Source organism: Rhinoraja longicauda, unplaced genomic scaffold (assembly GCF_053455715.1).
Source record: "Rhinoraja longicauda isolate Sanriku21f unplaced genomic scaffold, sRhiLon1.1 Scf000451, whole genome shotgun sequence".
NCBI classification, from domain to species: Eukaryota; Metazoa; Chordata; class Chondrichthyes; order Rajiformes; family Arhynchobatidae; genus Rhinoraja; species Rhinoraja longicauda.
In genome coordinates, this window is record NW_027601668.1 from 46,899 (window position 1) to 63,715 (window position 16,817).

The following is a 16,817-nucleotide window of genomic DNA, read 5'->3' on the forward strand; positions in this document are numbered from 1 at the left end:
TGACCTCGGGGCAGTGTCTCAATGGAGTTTGCATGTTCTCTCTGTGACCACGTGGGTTTCCTCCAGATGCCCTGGTTTCCTCCCACATCCCAAAGACGAGCGGGTTTGCAAGTTAATTGGACTCTGTGCAGAGACTGGATGTGAAAGTTGGATATCCTGGAACTAGTGTGAGTGAGTGATTGATGGTCAGTATGGATCTGGTGGGCCAAGAGGCCTTTTTTCCCCACGCTGTATCTTTAAACTAAACTGAATGCCCTTGAATCTTTTCTTCAGTCTACTTGGTAATCTTCTCCTATGACATAGCTCAGAAAAGAGTGACTTTTGTAAGCCTGTTGTTAGGCATGCAACAAATGACATGGCGTGTCTAACATAGCCGCCTGAGAATGACAGGGACTTAGTGTTGGCTTGGGAGAAGTGATTGGCAACTGTGTGTGCAAATTTATGTGCCATCTGCAAACTTGTTTTCGGCAACCTTGGTTTTAGAGTGGCGTCACTGTAGGTCAGACAGTTTCTCATTAATTGGCAGAGGAGGGTTTCTGAAGCACCATCATGAGTGGTTATCCTTTTCAGACACTTGCTGTTGATAACAAACCCTTCTAATCCTCAAGGCTCAAATCAGTGCACTGCCTAATTATTGGAAACCATCGACTAGCTCTAAAATAATTCAAGGCTTTGTTAAAAAGTTAGCAAATGTATTCATATTTGTTAAAACAACTATTTATATTGTAGTTTAGCATAGAAATAAAATGTCAGTGTGGAGTTTCATTTTAATGATTCTTAATAGAAGCCAATTTTAAATGGTAACATTGATGTATTGCTATATGGTCTTCTCAAATATATTTCCTGCTGGGAAAATTGTACTTATGCAGATGTAGTACCATGCTACAGGATTAGTAAACATTAATTTCTTGTGGCATAATTGAATTGGCTTTGGGTGATATGGTATTTTTTTATCATCCTAGTCTCATCTGTTTTAAGAATATTTCATGGGTTATTGCTACCACATCTGTGAGAACCAAGCATTGTTCCCATTGGATAACTGCTCAATCATATACGACATTGTCATATTGAGCTATTTAATCATGATAGTAATGTGCTTCCTATAGTGCACGGGCTTGACAAACCAGTGGGCAGCCCGATGGATGAATGCTGAACTGTTCTATTTGGGGGAGAAACCCAGAAGACTTCAGAATTGTTTAATTCAGTTTCAGTTCACAATTATCTCCCAGCAAGGTTAAACTTGATAGTAGACATACAGCACCATATGTAACAATCTTCAGAAATGTATTAACCATTATTACCCAGACTTAATTGCAAGGCACAAGTTATCATCTGAACTGGCTATATTTATGATTATTATGATGGAATTTCTCCAGTCTAAATTTCCACTGGTTTGGTGACTTGATTAGATGCTTTAAATGTGGAGAATTATGATGAGTATAATCCCACCTATCGGCTCCTAGAGTACTTGCGTTGATATGTGTAGGAAAGAACTGCAGATGCTGGTTTAAATCAAAGATGGACACAAAATGCTGGAGTAAATCAGTAGGACAGGCAGCATCTCTGGAAAGAAGGAATGGGTGACTTTTTGGGGCGAGACCCTTCGTCAGACTGATGTCAGGGAAGTGGGCGGGACAGAGATAGAATATAGGACCAGTCTTACTTCTCCAATTACATTCTGTCTGTCCTGCCCACTCCCCTGACATCAGTCTGAAGAAAGATGTCGACCCGAAACCTCACCCCTTTCCTTCTCCCCAGAGATGCTGCCTGTCCCGCTGATTTACTCCAGCATTTTGTGTCTACATGCTTGTGTGATTAAAATATCAGGCTCGATAAAATGTGGAAAATGCAGAAAATAAGTAAAGTTGAAATTAATGATCACTTTTTTGTTCTGACATGTATTCCAAAGGTATATCAGGTCTAATGCATAAATATTCAATTTCTCATTCAGGGTGAAATTGCAAGGAAGAACTATCTTCAAAGTAAATCAAGCCAACAGGAACTGAGTGTTACGAGAAAAAGATATGATGTTAAGGCTGTCAAATTTAACAAAGACGTGAAGGATAAAATGCTAAATAAACCAGAATCAACAGCAAGTAGATCCATAAGCACAGCAAGATCAGGGCAGAAGCAATTTGAGGATGATTGTGGAAATAGAAATCAGAGGAGCAAGGCTACCACACAGTCATCACAGCAGAAAGAGCAGAAATCAAAGGTGAGAGTTGTGAAAATTGTGAGAAGTTTTTTATTGAATTTTATGCCATTGTGTTACGAAATTATAATCCAAAGACCTGGTTTAGTGTTTTCATCTGAATCAATGCAATATAATGTAATTGGTCATATGAACCATTTGCCTTGTTGCAATTTGGTCCATTGTATTTTTAAGAAAGAAATGAATCATGTGTTCCCAAGTCACCCAGAATAGGTGGTGAATGGCATGGGCTTCCACTCTGTCAAACTGCAGAAAGTGTGTAACCGCAAGAATGAATGAATGAATAAGTTTATTGGCCAAGTATGTGCATATACAAGGAATGTGCCTTGGTGCTCTGCTCACAAATGGCAACACAAACATACAGTTAACAATTAAGAATAAAGCATAAACACATCAAAATAATGATACAACATTAATGATACAACATGTGGATGAAAATAAATCAGAGCAAAAAAGAGACTACAGACTTTGGTTATTGAGTAGAACTACTCGTGGAAAAAAACTGTTGTTATGTCTGGCTGTGGCTGCTTTGACAGTCTGGAGTCGCCTTCCAGAGGGAAGTGCTTCAAAGATTTTGTGGCCAGGGTGAGAGGGCTCAGAGATGATCTTGCCCGCTCGCTTCCTGGCCCTTGCAGTGTACAGTTCGTCAATGGTGGGAAGGCTGCAGCCAACAACCTTCTCAGCTGATCGAACAATCCGTTGCAGCCTCCAGATGTCGTGCTTGGTGGCTGAGGCAAACCAGACCATGATGGAGAAGGTGAGGACGGACTCAATGATAGCAGTCTAGAATTGGACCATCATTGCCTGTGGCAGATTGTGTTTCCTCAGTTACCGCAGGAAGTACATCCTCTGTTGGGCCTTTTTGACTGTGGAGTCAATGGTGGCCCCCCATTTAAGGTCCCTGGAGATGATGGTTCCAAGGAACTTAAATTACTCCACAGATGTGCCCGTGGTGTTGTTGATGGTGAGTGAGGGGAGGGGGAGCACTTTGAAAGTCTACAATTACCATGTAGATTCTTGTGCAGAGACCAGCATGTCACTTTCTGCAGTAGTCTACCCTCCCAGAATGCTCCTCCAAGTTAGCTTGGAGATGGGGGGATTGAAGGCCATTTGAAATTCATCATTAAATTGTGGCTTATATCTTCTTCTTAGGCCCCCTCGACCATGGGTGATGCATCCTAGTTGGCTGCCTGCTCCACACCTCAGCTAGAGCAGCGTCGCTTGTGGCTGAAGAGACCAATGCGGGAGTGCCAGTCTCTGTCGCAAAGGCCACATTTGTCACTCTGGTCTGTTGAAGTTGCTGCGCTCCTTTCTGTGTGCCCGCTTTTCTGCCGCTGCGTTCATCAGTCTCTCTTCCCCCGTTTTGAGATGTTGGTTCAGGGTACCTCTCCACCTTGTACGGTCAGCTGCAAGGCTCTCCCAGGACTCCACATCGATGTCGAGCGCCTTCAAATCTCTCTTGCAGACATCCTTGTAACGTAGCTGGGGGCGGCCGATGGTTCTCCTCCCAGATGTTAGCTCTCCATAGAGGATGTCCTTTGGAATGCGGCCATCCTCCATGCGGTGGACATGGCCCAACCACTGCAGTCTGCGCTGCCTGAGTAGAGTGAACATACACGGAAGGCCAGCGCGAGACAGAATCTCGGCGTTGGACACTCTGTCTTGCCAGGATATACCCAGGATACGGCGGATGCTTCTAAGGTGGAAGGTGTTGAGCCTTCTCTCCAGTCTGGCATATGTAGTCCATGTCTCACTGCCGTACAGCAGCATGCTGTTGACACAGGCGTTGTAGACTGCTATCTTTGTCTTCACTGTCAGCTTTGGATTGGTCCACACTCGAGTTGTGAGGCGAGCGAGAGTTGTAGCTGCCTTCCCAATCCTCTTGTCAATCTCTGTGTCAAGGAGAGGTTGTCAGTGATGGTGGAGCCGAGGTACGTGAACTGATGGACGGCATCAAATTTGTAGTCGTCGATGGTGATGACAGGCGGTGCCTCTGTATCCTGTCCCAGGACGTTCGTCTTCTTCAGGCTTACAGTCAGCCCAAAGTCCATACAAGCCCGATAGAAGCAGTCCATCAATGACTGTAGTTCCTGCTGGGTGTGGGACACAACTGCTGCGTCATCGGCGAACAACATGTCTCTGATGAGAGCTTCACGTACTTTTGTCTTGGCTCGGAGGCGGGTGAGGTTGAAGAGCTTGCCGTCTGATCTAGTACGCAGGTAGATCCCCTCTGTTGCGGTGCCGAAGGCATGTTTCAGGAGCAGAGCGAAGAAAATCCCAAAGAGTGTGGGAGCGAGGACGCAGCCTTGTTTGACGCCACTGCTGATGTCGAAGGGCTCCGAGAAACTGCCATTGAACTGCACCGTCCCCTTCGTGTTGATGTGGAAGGATTCTATCATGCTCTGCAGTTTTGGTGGGCAGCCGATCTTTGGGAGAGCCTTGAATAGGCCATCTCTGCTGACGAAGTCAAACGCCTTGGTGAGGTCAATGAAAGCAATATACAGGGGCATCCGCTGTTCTCTGCACGTCTCCTGGAGCTGGCGAAGGGAGAAGACCACGTCTACTGTTGACCTTCCAGCTCGGAAACTGCACTGTGACTCTGGGTAGACACGTTCTGCCAGCTTCTGCAGGCGGATCAAGATGACCCGAGCAAAGACCTTGCTGACGATGTTGAGGAGGGAGATGCCTCTGTAGTTGTTACAGTCACTCCCTCGCCCTTGTTCTTGTAGAGGGTAATGATCGTGGAATCCCTCATGTCCTGCGGTACAGGTCCTTCTTGCCAGCACTGGCAGAGGAAGCAGTAAGGTAGTCTTGCAGTGCTTAATCAGGTCAGGGGGAATCCCATCACTGCCTGGGGCCTTGCCTGAGGCCAGGCTGTCAATGGCCTTGCTGAGCTCTTCTACCGTCGGCTCTCCATCTAACTCATCCATGGTCGGCAGGCACTCGATGGCGACAAGGGCTGAGGGGGACACAGTGTTCTCTCTCGAGTAGAGGTCGGAGTAGTGTTTCACCCATCTCTCCATCTGCTGGCATTTGTCTGTGATTACTTCCCCAGTGGAGGATTTGAGGGGGCAGTCTTGCTCTGGACTGGTCCTAATGCCTTCTTAATGCCATTGTATATTCCCCTGATGTTCCCTGTTATGGTGGCCGTCTGGATGTCCTCACTAAGCTGTGTCCAGTACTCATTGGTGCAACGCCTGGCAGTCTGCTGAGCCTTGCTCCTGGCAGCCCTGAGGATCTACAGGTTCTTCTCGTTGGCTGACCGCTTGTACTTGGCTAGGGTGGCGCGCTTGGCTTCGATGACGGGAGTCATCTCGGTCGACTTGGCCTCAAACCAGTCGTGTGTCTTTGAGATCTTCTCCCCAAAGCTAGCCAAGGCTGTGCGGTGCATGATGTCCCGCAGAGTTTCCCACTTCTCTGTTGCAGAGTCTCCAGCACATGAGGTGCCAAGTTTTTTCTCAAAAGCCTCTGCAAACTGTTGCATGAGGTCTGGATGGGGCATCTTGCTGACATCGATGCGGGGATTCCCCTGCTTCTTGGTACAGTGGAACCTCTTTGGTTGCAGCCAGATCTTGCAACACACCAAGGAGTGGTCTGTGTTGCAGTCCGCACTGTGGTAGGAGCGTGTGTGGAGAACGTTCTTGAGGGCAGCACGTCTGACTAGGATCAGATCCAGTTGATGCCAATGCTTTGAGCGTGGATGCCTCCAGGACACCTTGTGCTGGGGCTTTGTCTAGAAGTACGAGTTGGCAATGCACAGGTCATGGCAAGTGCACAGCTCGAGCAGTCACTGTCCATTCTCATTCATTTTGCCCACATCAAACTGCCCAAGGCAGGAAGACCATGATTCGTGGTCTGCGCCCACTCTGGCATTGAAGTCGCCCAAGAGAACAAGTTCTGCCTTGCTGGGGATGCTGCTGATGATGGATGCGAGGTTCTCGTGGAACTCATCTGTTGTGTCTGATGTGGAGGACAGTGTCGGGGCATACACGCTGACACGGGTGACCGGGCCTGCGGTGGTGTTGAGGCGGAGAGTCAGGAGTCGCTCTGAGCCATTTCTGCCTGGTTCCACCATGTTCAGCAAGCTGTTCCTTACTGCGAAGCCTACTCCGTGCTCTCTGGACTCGACTGAGTCCTTCCCCTGCCAGTAGAACGTGTAGTCCTTCTCCTTCAATGTGCCCGTGTCTGCCAGCCTTGTTTCCTGAAGGGTGGCTATGTCTACGTTGTCTCTTGAGCTCGTTGTTTATGACAGCTGTTTTCCTCGAATCGCTGATGTCCTTTGGGTTTCCAGAGAGGCCGGTCATCATTGTCTGGACATTCCAAGTTCCCAGTTTTAGAGCTGGTCTCTTTTGATGTGTTCTTTTGTTTGCAGATGCGATGGTTGCGATCTGCTGTTCGGATGGTTCCTAATCCCCGTGCACCCAGTGAGGATAGCAGACCGTGGCGGGACAGCATCTTATTGGCTGGGGCTGCCCAGCTTGAGGCGGGTGGTAGCTGTCCAGTGAGATCCGAAAATCCCTCCCACCGTCGGGAGCAACTCCTGGCGCCTCGCTTTACGCCAATCTAGCAATGACTTGTAACCGGTAACTGTTGCTCCCCGTGTTGTGTCGACGCCGCAGGCGAAGCTGGAGTGTCCTCTCCAGGTTGTAAGTGTAGGTTTGCAGTGATGTGTGATCGGATGCAAGCCTGGGCGATGTCATGAGGACAGGCTGTTGCCCATGCAGCACGTTCCCCCTCTCCACGTCACTGATTGATCCAAAGGAACAGCAGAGCTGTTACGGTTTGGCACCAGCGCCGTCGCAGGAGCTGCCAGAATGAGGTTGTAGACAACGACGAACTGCCTTAGGGACTCCGACTCCGGATTTTCTTGTGGTTTACTCCAGGAGCCTTTTCTATGACTGGATATGGCCACAAGGCAGTGGGGATTTTAGGTCAGAGTTTTCCCTCTCCTAGATGGACTGCCTTCCCAGGCTGACGAGCCTCATCTGCCTGAGACTCGTGGGGACGGGAGTGTCTACCTTCCCATGAAGGTCTATGAAACCTTCCCGCTGGCTTATATCACTCATGTGACATTCTTCAGTCTGAAGAAGGGTCTCGACCCGAAATGTCACCCATTCCTTCTCTCCTGAGATGCTGCCTGACCTGCTGAGTTACTCTAGCATTTTATGATATCTTCGATATGTAGAATATTAATGATCAAGCTGTTGGCAAGCTGAAGATGTACTTTAGGTGTCCTAACAGATCTGGAAATGCCCTTTGGTAAACACCAGCCACTCTCCACATATAGGTGTGATGTGTTGCACTCTCCAGAGCAGCAAAGAGCACAAAGCTTTTTCAAAGGTCTTTTATTGTCACATGTATCAATTCTTCTTCTTGCATATGGCGTGCACAGCCTAAAGTTGTAGATCAAGGGTAGACATCCAGGCCAGGGCAGTATCTGTTGCTGGGGGGATGGCCTTGATGCCACCAGGGAAAAGCTTAATGAGCAGTCATTCACGATGTGTGGGATGGTCTGGTCTGGATATCCGCAGTTGCAAGCAGGGCTGTCTGTCATCTCCCACTTGTGCAGGTGATGGGCTGTTCTTGCATGGAGGGTGCGGATCCTATTCAGGGTTAGCCATTGCTTGCGATGGAGGTCAAATCCCGGTGGTTTCACTGTGGGGCCTGTGATGACCTCTCCGTTGTTGGTGTTGGCATCTTTCCAGGCTCTGCGCCACTCAGTCTTGGGGTCAAAGTCTTCCAGAAATTTGGCTGAAGACCAGAAGGGTTGTTTGGGGGACTTCAGGCGCATGTTGGGCAGATTGTTCAAGTCAGCATGGATGGGAAGGTCAGGGTTAGCCTCGATGGTGCACCAATCTTTCAACATCCTCTCCCTTCTGCATGTGCTGGGAGGGGCGATGTGAGAGAGGACAGGGAGCCACTGCAAAGGTGTTGACTTAAGTGTCCCTGTGATGACCCGCATTGCAGAGTTAAGGACAGTGTACCAATTAAGGTATAGTGATATTTGTATTACCATTGAATGATGAAAAATAGATATTTTTAAAGTCTGTTGACAATGAAAGTAAAGCTGCCTTCTTAGTTTCCCAGTGAGTCACCATGACTCATCTATTCGACATCCTGAGCCAAATACACATCACTGATCACTTACTGTGCAATATAAACAATTCCATTGTCAACTATGTATCACTATTCTACATGTGTCACTTTCCACTACTGTAATTTTAAAATGTCAAAGACCAGAAATATAACACTCCAACAACAGTTATTATTGTGCACATGATCCATTTTTTCACTCTGCTGACTTCAAATCCACATGGATGAATATAACTATTCATCTTTTTTCCAAAAAGCCACGAGATCCTCATCTCTAAAATCTGTGCCTTACAACATGTCGATCACCTCCAGTGGTTAATAGCAAATGGTACGAATTATCTTTGGTTCATTGCTATTTTGCTTTGAAGGAAAGAAAAATTCTGTGAGTGGAATTAATGGTATGTGTTGAATGTCAGAGTGAAGAGCATTTGTTGATCGTGATTATGAGGAAGTGGCATAACATTCCATTATGATAGGTTGAATCTCAGCAGTTTCTGCACAAGATTGAGTGAACTGTTGCATAGACAGGGATCATTGTACTTGCAAAATTAATGTGTGTTGGATTAGAGTTTAAAAGTCAAGATGGAGGGACTTGGAATGTTACAGACATCGGTCTGTAAGTTCAACGAAGATAGACACAAAATGCTGGAGTAACTCAGCGGGCCAGGCAGCATCTCTGGATAGAAGGAATGGGTGACGTTTTGGGTCGAGACCCTTCTGTAGTTCATGTACCATTGCTCGCCTTTCCTGATCTCAGGCACTCAATCCAGGATTGTGTGAGTTTGCTCCTGTATCCCACTTCTGGGGCTACCTGCAGTCTCGTTGTCTTGGTCTAGCTAACCAGCTTCTTCCTTTTACAAGCAAAGAATATTGGGCTGGATTACCTGACCTGCCTCTTACTGGCTATTTTCTAGACAATTATAATTGCAGAACAAGTGTAGTTCCTCCATCTCTTGCGGTCAGCTGAGGCTACATTTAAAGGGCACAGGCATTATTGATGTTTGAAAAAGATAAGATGATTGGCTTTCACACATGCAATTATAACAGCAACCACAGCAGCAGGAAACAAACATAACATTGAAAAAAAAATCACTGATTCATATAATAAAAGGTTCGTCAAAAACTCCTTATTTTTTTAAATTGAAATAAATCACTGAATCGTATAATAATGGACACTTAAAAAATATATTTTATATTACAAGAATTTTCACCTTGGATAGGATTTATAGCGTGGAGAAATGAAAGGTACAGTCACATATCCTCAAACATGGTCCAAGGCATTAAAATACAGCAATAAATTGCTCGTGGAGACACAAAAGACTGTGGCTGATAGAATGTGGAGCAACAAACAATCTGCTGGAGGAACTCAGTGGGTCGAGCAAAATCTGTGGAGGGGAAAGGAATTGTCTGCCAACTCCACCCTTCCGCTATGCTTACCCGGCTCCGTCTGTCAGTCATCCTTCACCCCTCTTCAGTAAATAAATCACCTCTGGCTCCTGTTTCACCACCTCTCCTCACTGGCTATCTCCCCTCATCTTCACTTCCCGTTCTGATGCAGGGTTTCAACCCAAAACATTGACAGTTCCTATCCTACCCCCACAGAAGCTGCTTTCACTGCTGAGTTCCTCTGGCAGATTATTTGTTGCGCTGATTTAAGAACAAAAAAAAACCTCTCCAATTTATATTTAATGGCATGTTATTTCTGATATGACATTAATAAACACGTTTAGTATTAATTTACTTTTGTGTTTGTGATATTGTCATATTTTTGTTATTTAGTTATATCTGGCTCTTCACATAGCTTCCCAATCTCTTCCTAGATATCTGGTATATTATCTCAGAAGTTCTGAATATTTAAACCAGTTCAGACACAGCAAATGGGTGTCAGTTTAAATCAAACCCAAATGAGGGATTGTTTTGAAGATGGTACTACTTTATGCATACATCATTGAAATTTGCTATTGATTCTGACACCCATTCAAATTTGCACACTTGCTTTTGCAATCTCATTTAACCCCCTATCAAGTCCTGTCTTGATGTTTGAAAAAGACAAGACTGTATTTAGAGCAGCATTTAAATCCATGAACGCCTACTTGTCTGTGATTGGAGTGCAAGCATACTAGTTGAGTTAATTAAAAAAATAAAGTTTTTTTTTCAAACTCCAAACGTATCACTGAGAGGGATAACGATTGAATTTTAAGATATTAAAGTCGGAGACATAGTGTAGTGGGTGCGAACCCGGAATAAGGTGAGGAGCCAGGTGGATTCCACAAGGGTTCTTTAATAGACACAGAACTACTATCATTCACTTCGGCGGGAGACTGTGTGACCAGGAAAATGAAAATGTTGGTGTATTTGAATAATTTGTAACTTTAGATTTGGAGGAAGTTGAAGCAACCAAAATTAATCCCAGAAACCAAAGTCCTAGCATTACCACAGAGTAGCATAGTAATTCTAAAAGGACAAAATAATAGTTGCCAAAGTGTTGGACAATGGGCACCATATCTTTCCTATTGTCAAGTGCATTGATAAGTCTCCATACTGACTGGGTTGGTGGGGATGGAAGCTATCCTCGTTATGGGGACAAGTGAAAACTATGGTGATGTGCTCAGCTCCAGGTCCACAGCGTGGCAAGGTCCTAGCTTGATTGATGCATGGAGCGAAGGTCAGCTGGTCACCAACCAGTGAGCACTCTGTCAAGCTGGCCATCTTCCGACTTGAAACACAGATAAACATCTGCAGTTGCAATGATAGTTGCTGGTCAGTGCTCAGACATTCTGATCAGTAAGATCTTATTGCTCCCTGGTGGAGTACCAAATCCAAGGACAATGGCATTTAAGAGACTTTTCGATAAGTTCATGGATATGCAGGGCATTGATCATGTGCAGGCAGAGGAGATTAATTTATCTTGGCCTCATGTTCGGGCAGAGTGGACTGTTCCTGTGCTGGACTGTTCTATGTCTAGTTAGCTCATTTCTTGAAGTCTATTTACTATTCTAAAGCTGATCAGCAGTAAGTTCTAGAATCTAACAATTGACATGTGGAATGCCCCTTTAAATAGTGGACTGCAGATTGAGCCCTGACTCACGGAGTCATCTTTCCTCAACGTAATTGGCTGGAAAACATGGAAGTGTGTTAATGCCTGGACTGTGGACATTGTACTGCATGGACTGTGCAATTGTTAAAAATCTAAACGTTTCAAGTTTTGGAAGACTTCTTTACAGACCTACTGAATTGAATAACTGGAGCTGCAGATAAGGTTTAACATCAAATGTGGGTGGAAATGTTCAGATGAAGGGAAATTAATAAAGTTAAAGAGAAAGGAGAAGAAACTGGGACATCAAAATAATAATGGTAACTAGAATGTGACAGGAATTGCCTGGTCATACAAATGTAAGAATATACCTCCAATTAAAGTTGTTGGGGGAAATGGTAGCAGGACAAAATTGAAGACTTCATCTGAATTTATCTGAATAGTCAGATGGTGAAATTGTTGATATAATTGAAAGTACATTTCAAAGGAATCTTTTAATATGGGAATATGTAAAAAGCTAATGCTGTAAATTAAATACTTCAAAATGCACAACATTTATAACGATAAGCAGAATGGTGAAATAGAGGTGGTAGTCTAGAGTGGGTAAAGTCAATGGAGAGGATCTTATTGTAGATAATCAAGAAATAGAACCAGTTCTCAGGCGTCAAGGAAAAAAAGGCAGAAAATTAAATTATTGATAAGCCCCCCCGCCCCCAATCAATTATGGTAAAATAGGGCATTGTATAAATCAGAAAATTAGATGTTGACATAACACAGGTAATAGATTAATCATGGCAACCTGGATCTACATCAAAACTGATGTTAACAGGTCTGATATTATGCATTGAGAAGCAATTAATTAATAAACTTGTAGTTAAGGGGCCATTCCTGGAGAAGTCATATTATGATAAAAATCTTGCATAAAGTTTTTAAGTGATTTCATTCGATCCAAAACCAATGTTCTGAATCTAAAGAAAGCAAATTCCAAAGTTAAGATGCAAAACTGGTAGATTACACATAATGGTAGCATTTAAGGAATACATTTATAGTTTACGGTACATAAACATCCCTTTGAGGCACAAAATAATCTCAACAGGAAAAGTAGACTCACTATGCCTAATAAGAGAAACTAAATATATTATTAGATCAAATGAAAAAGGCTTAAAATATTGCCTAAACAGTAAGTCTGAAGAGGGAGAAAATTTTAGAATTTAGTTTTATATTACAAAGACCTCGATAAGAAAAAGGAATGTACTGTAGAATATTGAAAATAGTCTAGCAAGTAACATTAAAACAAATAAAACAGGTAGTAAGGGGGCTGTAAATATGTATGCCCTTACAGACTGAAACAGGATACTGGGACTAAAGAATTTGCAGTTATTTTGCGACAAAATGCCTCCTCGAATGGTATAAAACCACATGTTGAGAATATTGGATAAAATAATGGGACAGAAAGCTAATGGGTGCACTGGAATTGATGATCTGTATCTTGAGAATTTGAAAGATGTGGCATTGGAGATGGTGTGCACATTGGTTGCTCTTTCTCAAAATTCCATCAGGTCTAGAAAGAATCCCATTGTTTTGTCAGGTAGCTAATATAACCTCCCGATTTCTGAAGGGAGAATGAGACAAAACGGGAAACTACAGAGTTGATCCTCTGATATCAATAGCAGGGAAAATGTGAGGACATCCATTTTGTCAGAAAAGCAGAGTATGTTTTGAATGGTAAGTGTGTCCTGGCTGTCCTTGTATATGAATCAGTAAACATTAAGAACATAGAACATGGAACAATATTAATATTAATATTAGAAAGGCCAATGACATAGCCTTCATTGTGAGAGGATTTGAGGACACAAGCAAAGACCTCTCCCAGGAATTACATAGGACCCATGTGAGGCCACAACTGTAATAATATATGCAGGTCTGGTCTTCCCACTCCATTGCTAGTATGTATTTTATGAAATAAGAGGAACAAAACCATTGACAAGAGAATAGTCATGCAAGGAAGATGAAAAAGAATGAATGACTCCTGGGTTGGAGGAATTGCATGATGAAGAGAGATTTAGCAGACTGGGCTTATATTCTTGTATAGAGTTTTGTAATGTACAAAATTCTGAAGTGGATTGACAAAGTGGACGGAGTGTGCTATTTCCCATGGCTAGGGTGTCCAAACCAGGCATCACAGTTTCAAAGCCATTCAGGATCGAATTAGAGGATTTTTTAGAAAGACGGCCTTGGAATCTTGGTTACGGAGTATAGAGATCAAAAAGTGTATGGATATTGAAGGATTGAAGTGATACAGGTTTAGTAAAGGAACATGACACCAAGATAAAGATCAACTATGAATATTGAATGAATATTGAATGATAGAGCACATGTGAAAGTTGAATGGCCTATTTTTTCTATTTCTTACAGTTAATGAAGCAGATCAAACTACACTTCCATGTTATTATCAACAGGCTCTATTCTCATGTATTTAATGCAGCCTGTTAATATGGTATTTCAGATTTATTTGTTACAGTTATCAAATCTGAGTTATTAAAGTTAACATAAACATTTAATGTAAACATAAACCAACATTAGATTAAAGAGTGGATGTTAAGATATAAGGAATTTTTCTTTAGGATGATGCAGATACAAAGATGTAGGTTGAAATGGAATTTCCACTTTAACTCGCTTTGGAGCATTGTATTTTTTTGACTTGTGTACAATTAATTACAATTAATTATGCTGTCCAAAATTAATGTATGAACTTAAGAAGATAGGAGCAGGGGAAGAACACCTTTCATCTCAAGCCTTCGTTGTCATTCAATAAGATCATGGATAATCTGCCTCTTTAGCTAGTTCTGCAACTTCCTGATCTTTCAAAAAATTATCAACTTCCTCCATTTCTCCAGAAATGCTGCCTCACCTGCTAATTTATTCCAGCCTTTTGTGTCCATCTAAGGAAAAATATATATTTAAGTTGCAGAAAGAGGAATTAGTTTGGAGAGCACCGTGAGAAGGGAAAGTTTTGAACCATCAAAAGAGCATTTCCAATACATAACAACATTTATGATGAAGAATTTTTTTTAAACAGCAATATAAACATTTGAATTAGGTCCAGCAGTTGGAGGAGTTTATGTTGAGATGAGTGATAGTTATATCTTTGCCAGGCAGTCAACCATTTATTTCATTGTTCCTGCCTCTGACAACTGCTGCGCCCCCTTCATTTTACCTATGATGCAGCATTGGGAGTGGAGGAAGCCGGCCATTATCCTGCTTCCTCGCTATAATCTATCAGCAGGTTGGTGAGTAGCCAACATTATGCTGATTGTTGTGGGAGAAATACATCTACACAGCTTGAAGACTTAAATTCAAAGGTGATCTGTGCCCAGGTCACTGAATTGTCCCACTCCCGCACACATTTCTAGAAATACCAGTGAGATCACTTCCATGCTCCTTATTTTTTGTGAATAATCAGTTCTTTGAAACTGATAAACATACCTAAAGTTAATTTTGGACTTTCTTATACAGATATCTGTGGATGGATTTATTTCAACCACCCCAGAGTTACAAGGTGAAGATTACCTCAGAAAAGTATACGGAAAAGCACTTTATCAGGGCCATCGCAGTACGTACAAAAAAGGACCATATTTGAGGGTGAACTCTCCGTTACCTAAATCCAAAGTTCATAGGCCTAAAATAATTGAGAATATTAAGGGTGAGTGATTTGTTTTAATTTAAATTATGTTTGATGTTCCACTACTTGCATCGTTTCTCAGATTTGTTCTGCTATATGACTTTTGGAAATGTCTTGCAAGTCTGGTTTTGTTTAATCATTCGAGCAGGACGTGTACATTTTATTCTGATTCTCACTCCAATTTGAATCTACATTTAATTAAATAAGGAGATGATAATGATGCTGATTTACCATTAAGTATGTCATTACCAGATATGTTTAATTACAGCAACAGTGAATGGCTTGGAAATAGACTATGTTTATAATAATTTATTCATTTTTTTCCTAATCATGTATATATTTATGTTCTGGGGAAAAAAATTACCAAGTTCACTTCTATGGAAACACAAATGGATGTAAACTTTTCAAATGTTGCTGAGTTTCATGTAATCTATTATAGTACACTCCATTTTGCCGTTTAAAAAAATAAATTATGTATGCTTGATTACACTTGCTGAGAATTTTTAAAAGCTGAAACCTGTTGTCAAAAGGCATGGAGGAAGGGAAGTAATATTGTGCATAATATTGTGGTGCAAAGACATCAATCATTATATGAATCAAACTTTTACCAACAACAGCATCTTCCATTTATGTATTTATCCTGAACAAAACAATGCATTTAGAAACTCATCAGACAGAAGCTATTAAAAGTGGTCTGGGACAACTTATTGTCAAATCAGTCTTGCTTTCCAACATTGTAGGGCACCGCATAGTGGGATCATACATCAAAAACATTTCAGCATACTGCATACCATTCGCATAGTAACTTGAGAAATGTGACATTTTCTCTGGGTAAATATATCCATGTAAAATGTATCGAATCATCCTGAAGCAGCCTACTGACAAGATTCACTGCCTGCCCATTCCTGCACACTCACACTTACAGCTTTGAGATGTGGAGAGCGGAAAAAAATTGGCCCTCTATTTGAAGATGTGGAGGGCTCCAAATAGTGTGTAGGTCTCAGATATCATATCCTGAGCCCCAGCCTCCAAAACATCCTGACAGCTTTAGTCAGGTAGACATTAAACATAAATAAAAAAAATTAATAAACAGATTTAAAGTTTAAAATATGTCATTAATACAGAAATATAGTTGAACATAATTAAAATACTTACCTTCACTTTGTATCTTCCCTCACCTTTTACCTGTAAAGTCATTGACCCCAATTAATTGAATGGGATTGTCATTCCTCGATTTGCAATCCTTGCTGTAAAACCTCTCTTTGTTGATCCAGCGCAGCTCTTAGTGTTGATACCAGTGATAGAGCCATGTCAGCCTCTCGCCTCAAGTTATCTCAAGACTTCCCAATCGTGTATGGAAGTCTATGACTTTCTCACTCAAGAACTGATTGGTGGCTGTTTCTTTGAGATCTGCCAGCAAGATGGCCTACTATTCTCCAGGAATAAATGAAAAGAGTGGTGAAATTGCCAAATAAGAGTTCAAAACTTCAATCATAAAAGTATTTAACAGGAAATATAAGAAACGTATGACTTCAAGCAGATTGGCTTTGTATATTATTATGCTTGGAAAGTTAATATTTTGCTTAGTGTGAAACTGATTGAAAGATACAGTGTGGAATCAGGCCCTTCGACCCTCCGAGTCCATACCGACCATCGATCACTGTTTCACACTACATTATCCCACCTTCACATCCGATCCATACCCAAAAGGGGCAATTTACAGCAGTCATTTAACTTACAAACCTGCACATCTTTGGGATGTGAGGAAACCAGAGTATCCAGTCACGGAGAATGTG

At 42.5% G+C, this 16,817-nt stretch overlaps 1 protein-coding gene across 1 annotated transcript in view; it reads left to right on the forward strand.

Moving 5' to 3' along the window:
• Positions 1 to 16,817, forward strand: part of LOC144590991 (TALPID3 protein-like) — a gene marked incomplete at both ends in the record, with an annotated part of 74,924 nt that overhangs the window by 43,106 nt on the left and 15,001 nt on the right. Inside the window, 2 exons of the mRNA XM_078395340.1 lie at positions 1,952 to 2,215; positions 14,856 to 15,042. Coding sequence (XP_078251466.1) covers positions 1,952 to 2,215; positions 14,856 to 15,042 — 451 coding nt within the window. The remainder of the gene's footprint in view (positions 1 to 1,951; positions 2,216 to 14,855; positions 15,043 to 16,817) is intronic.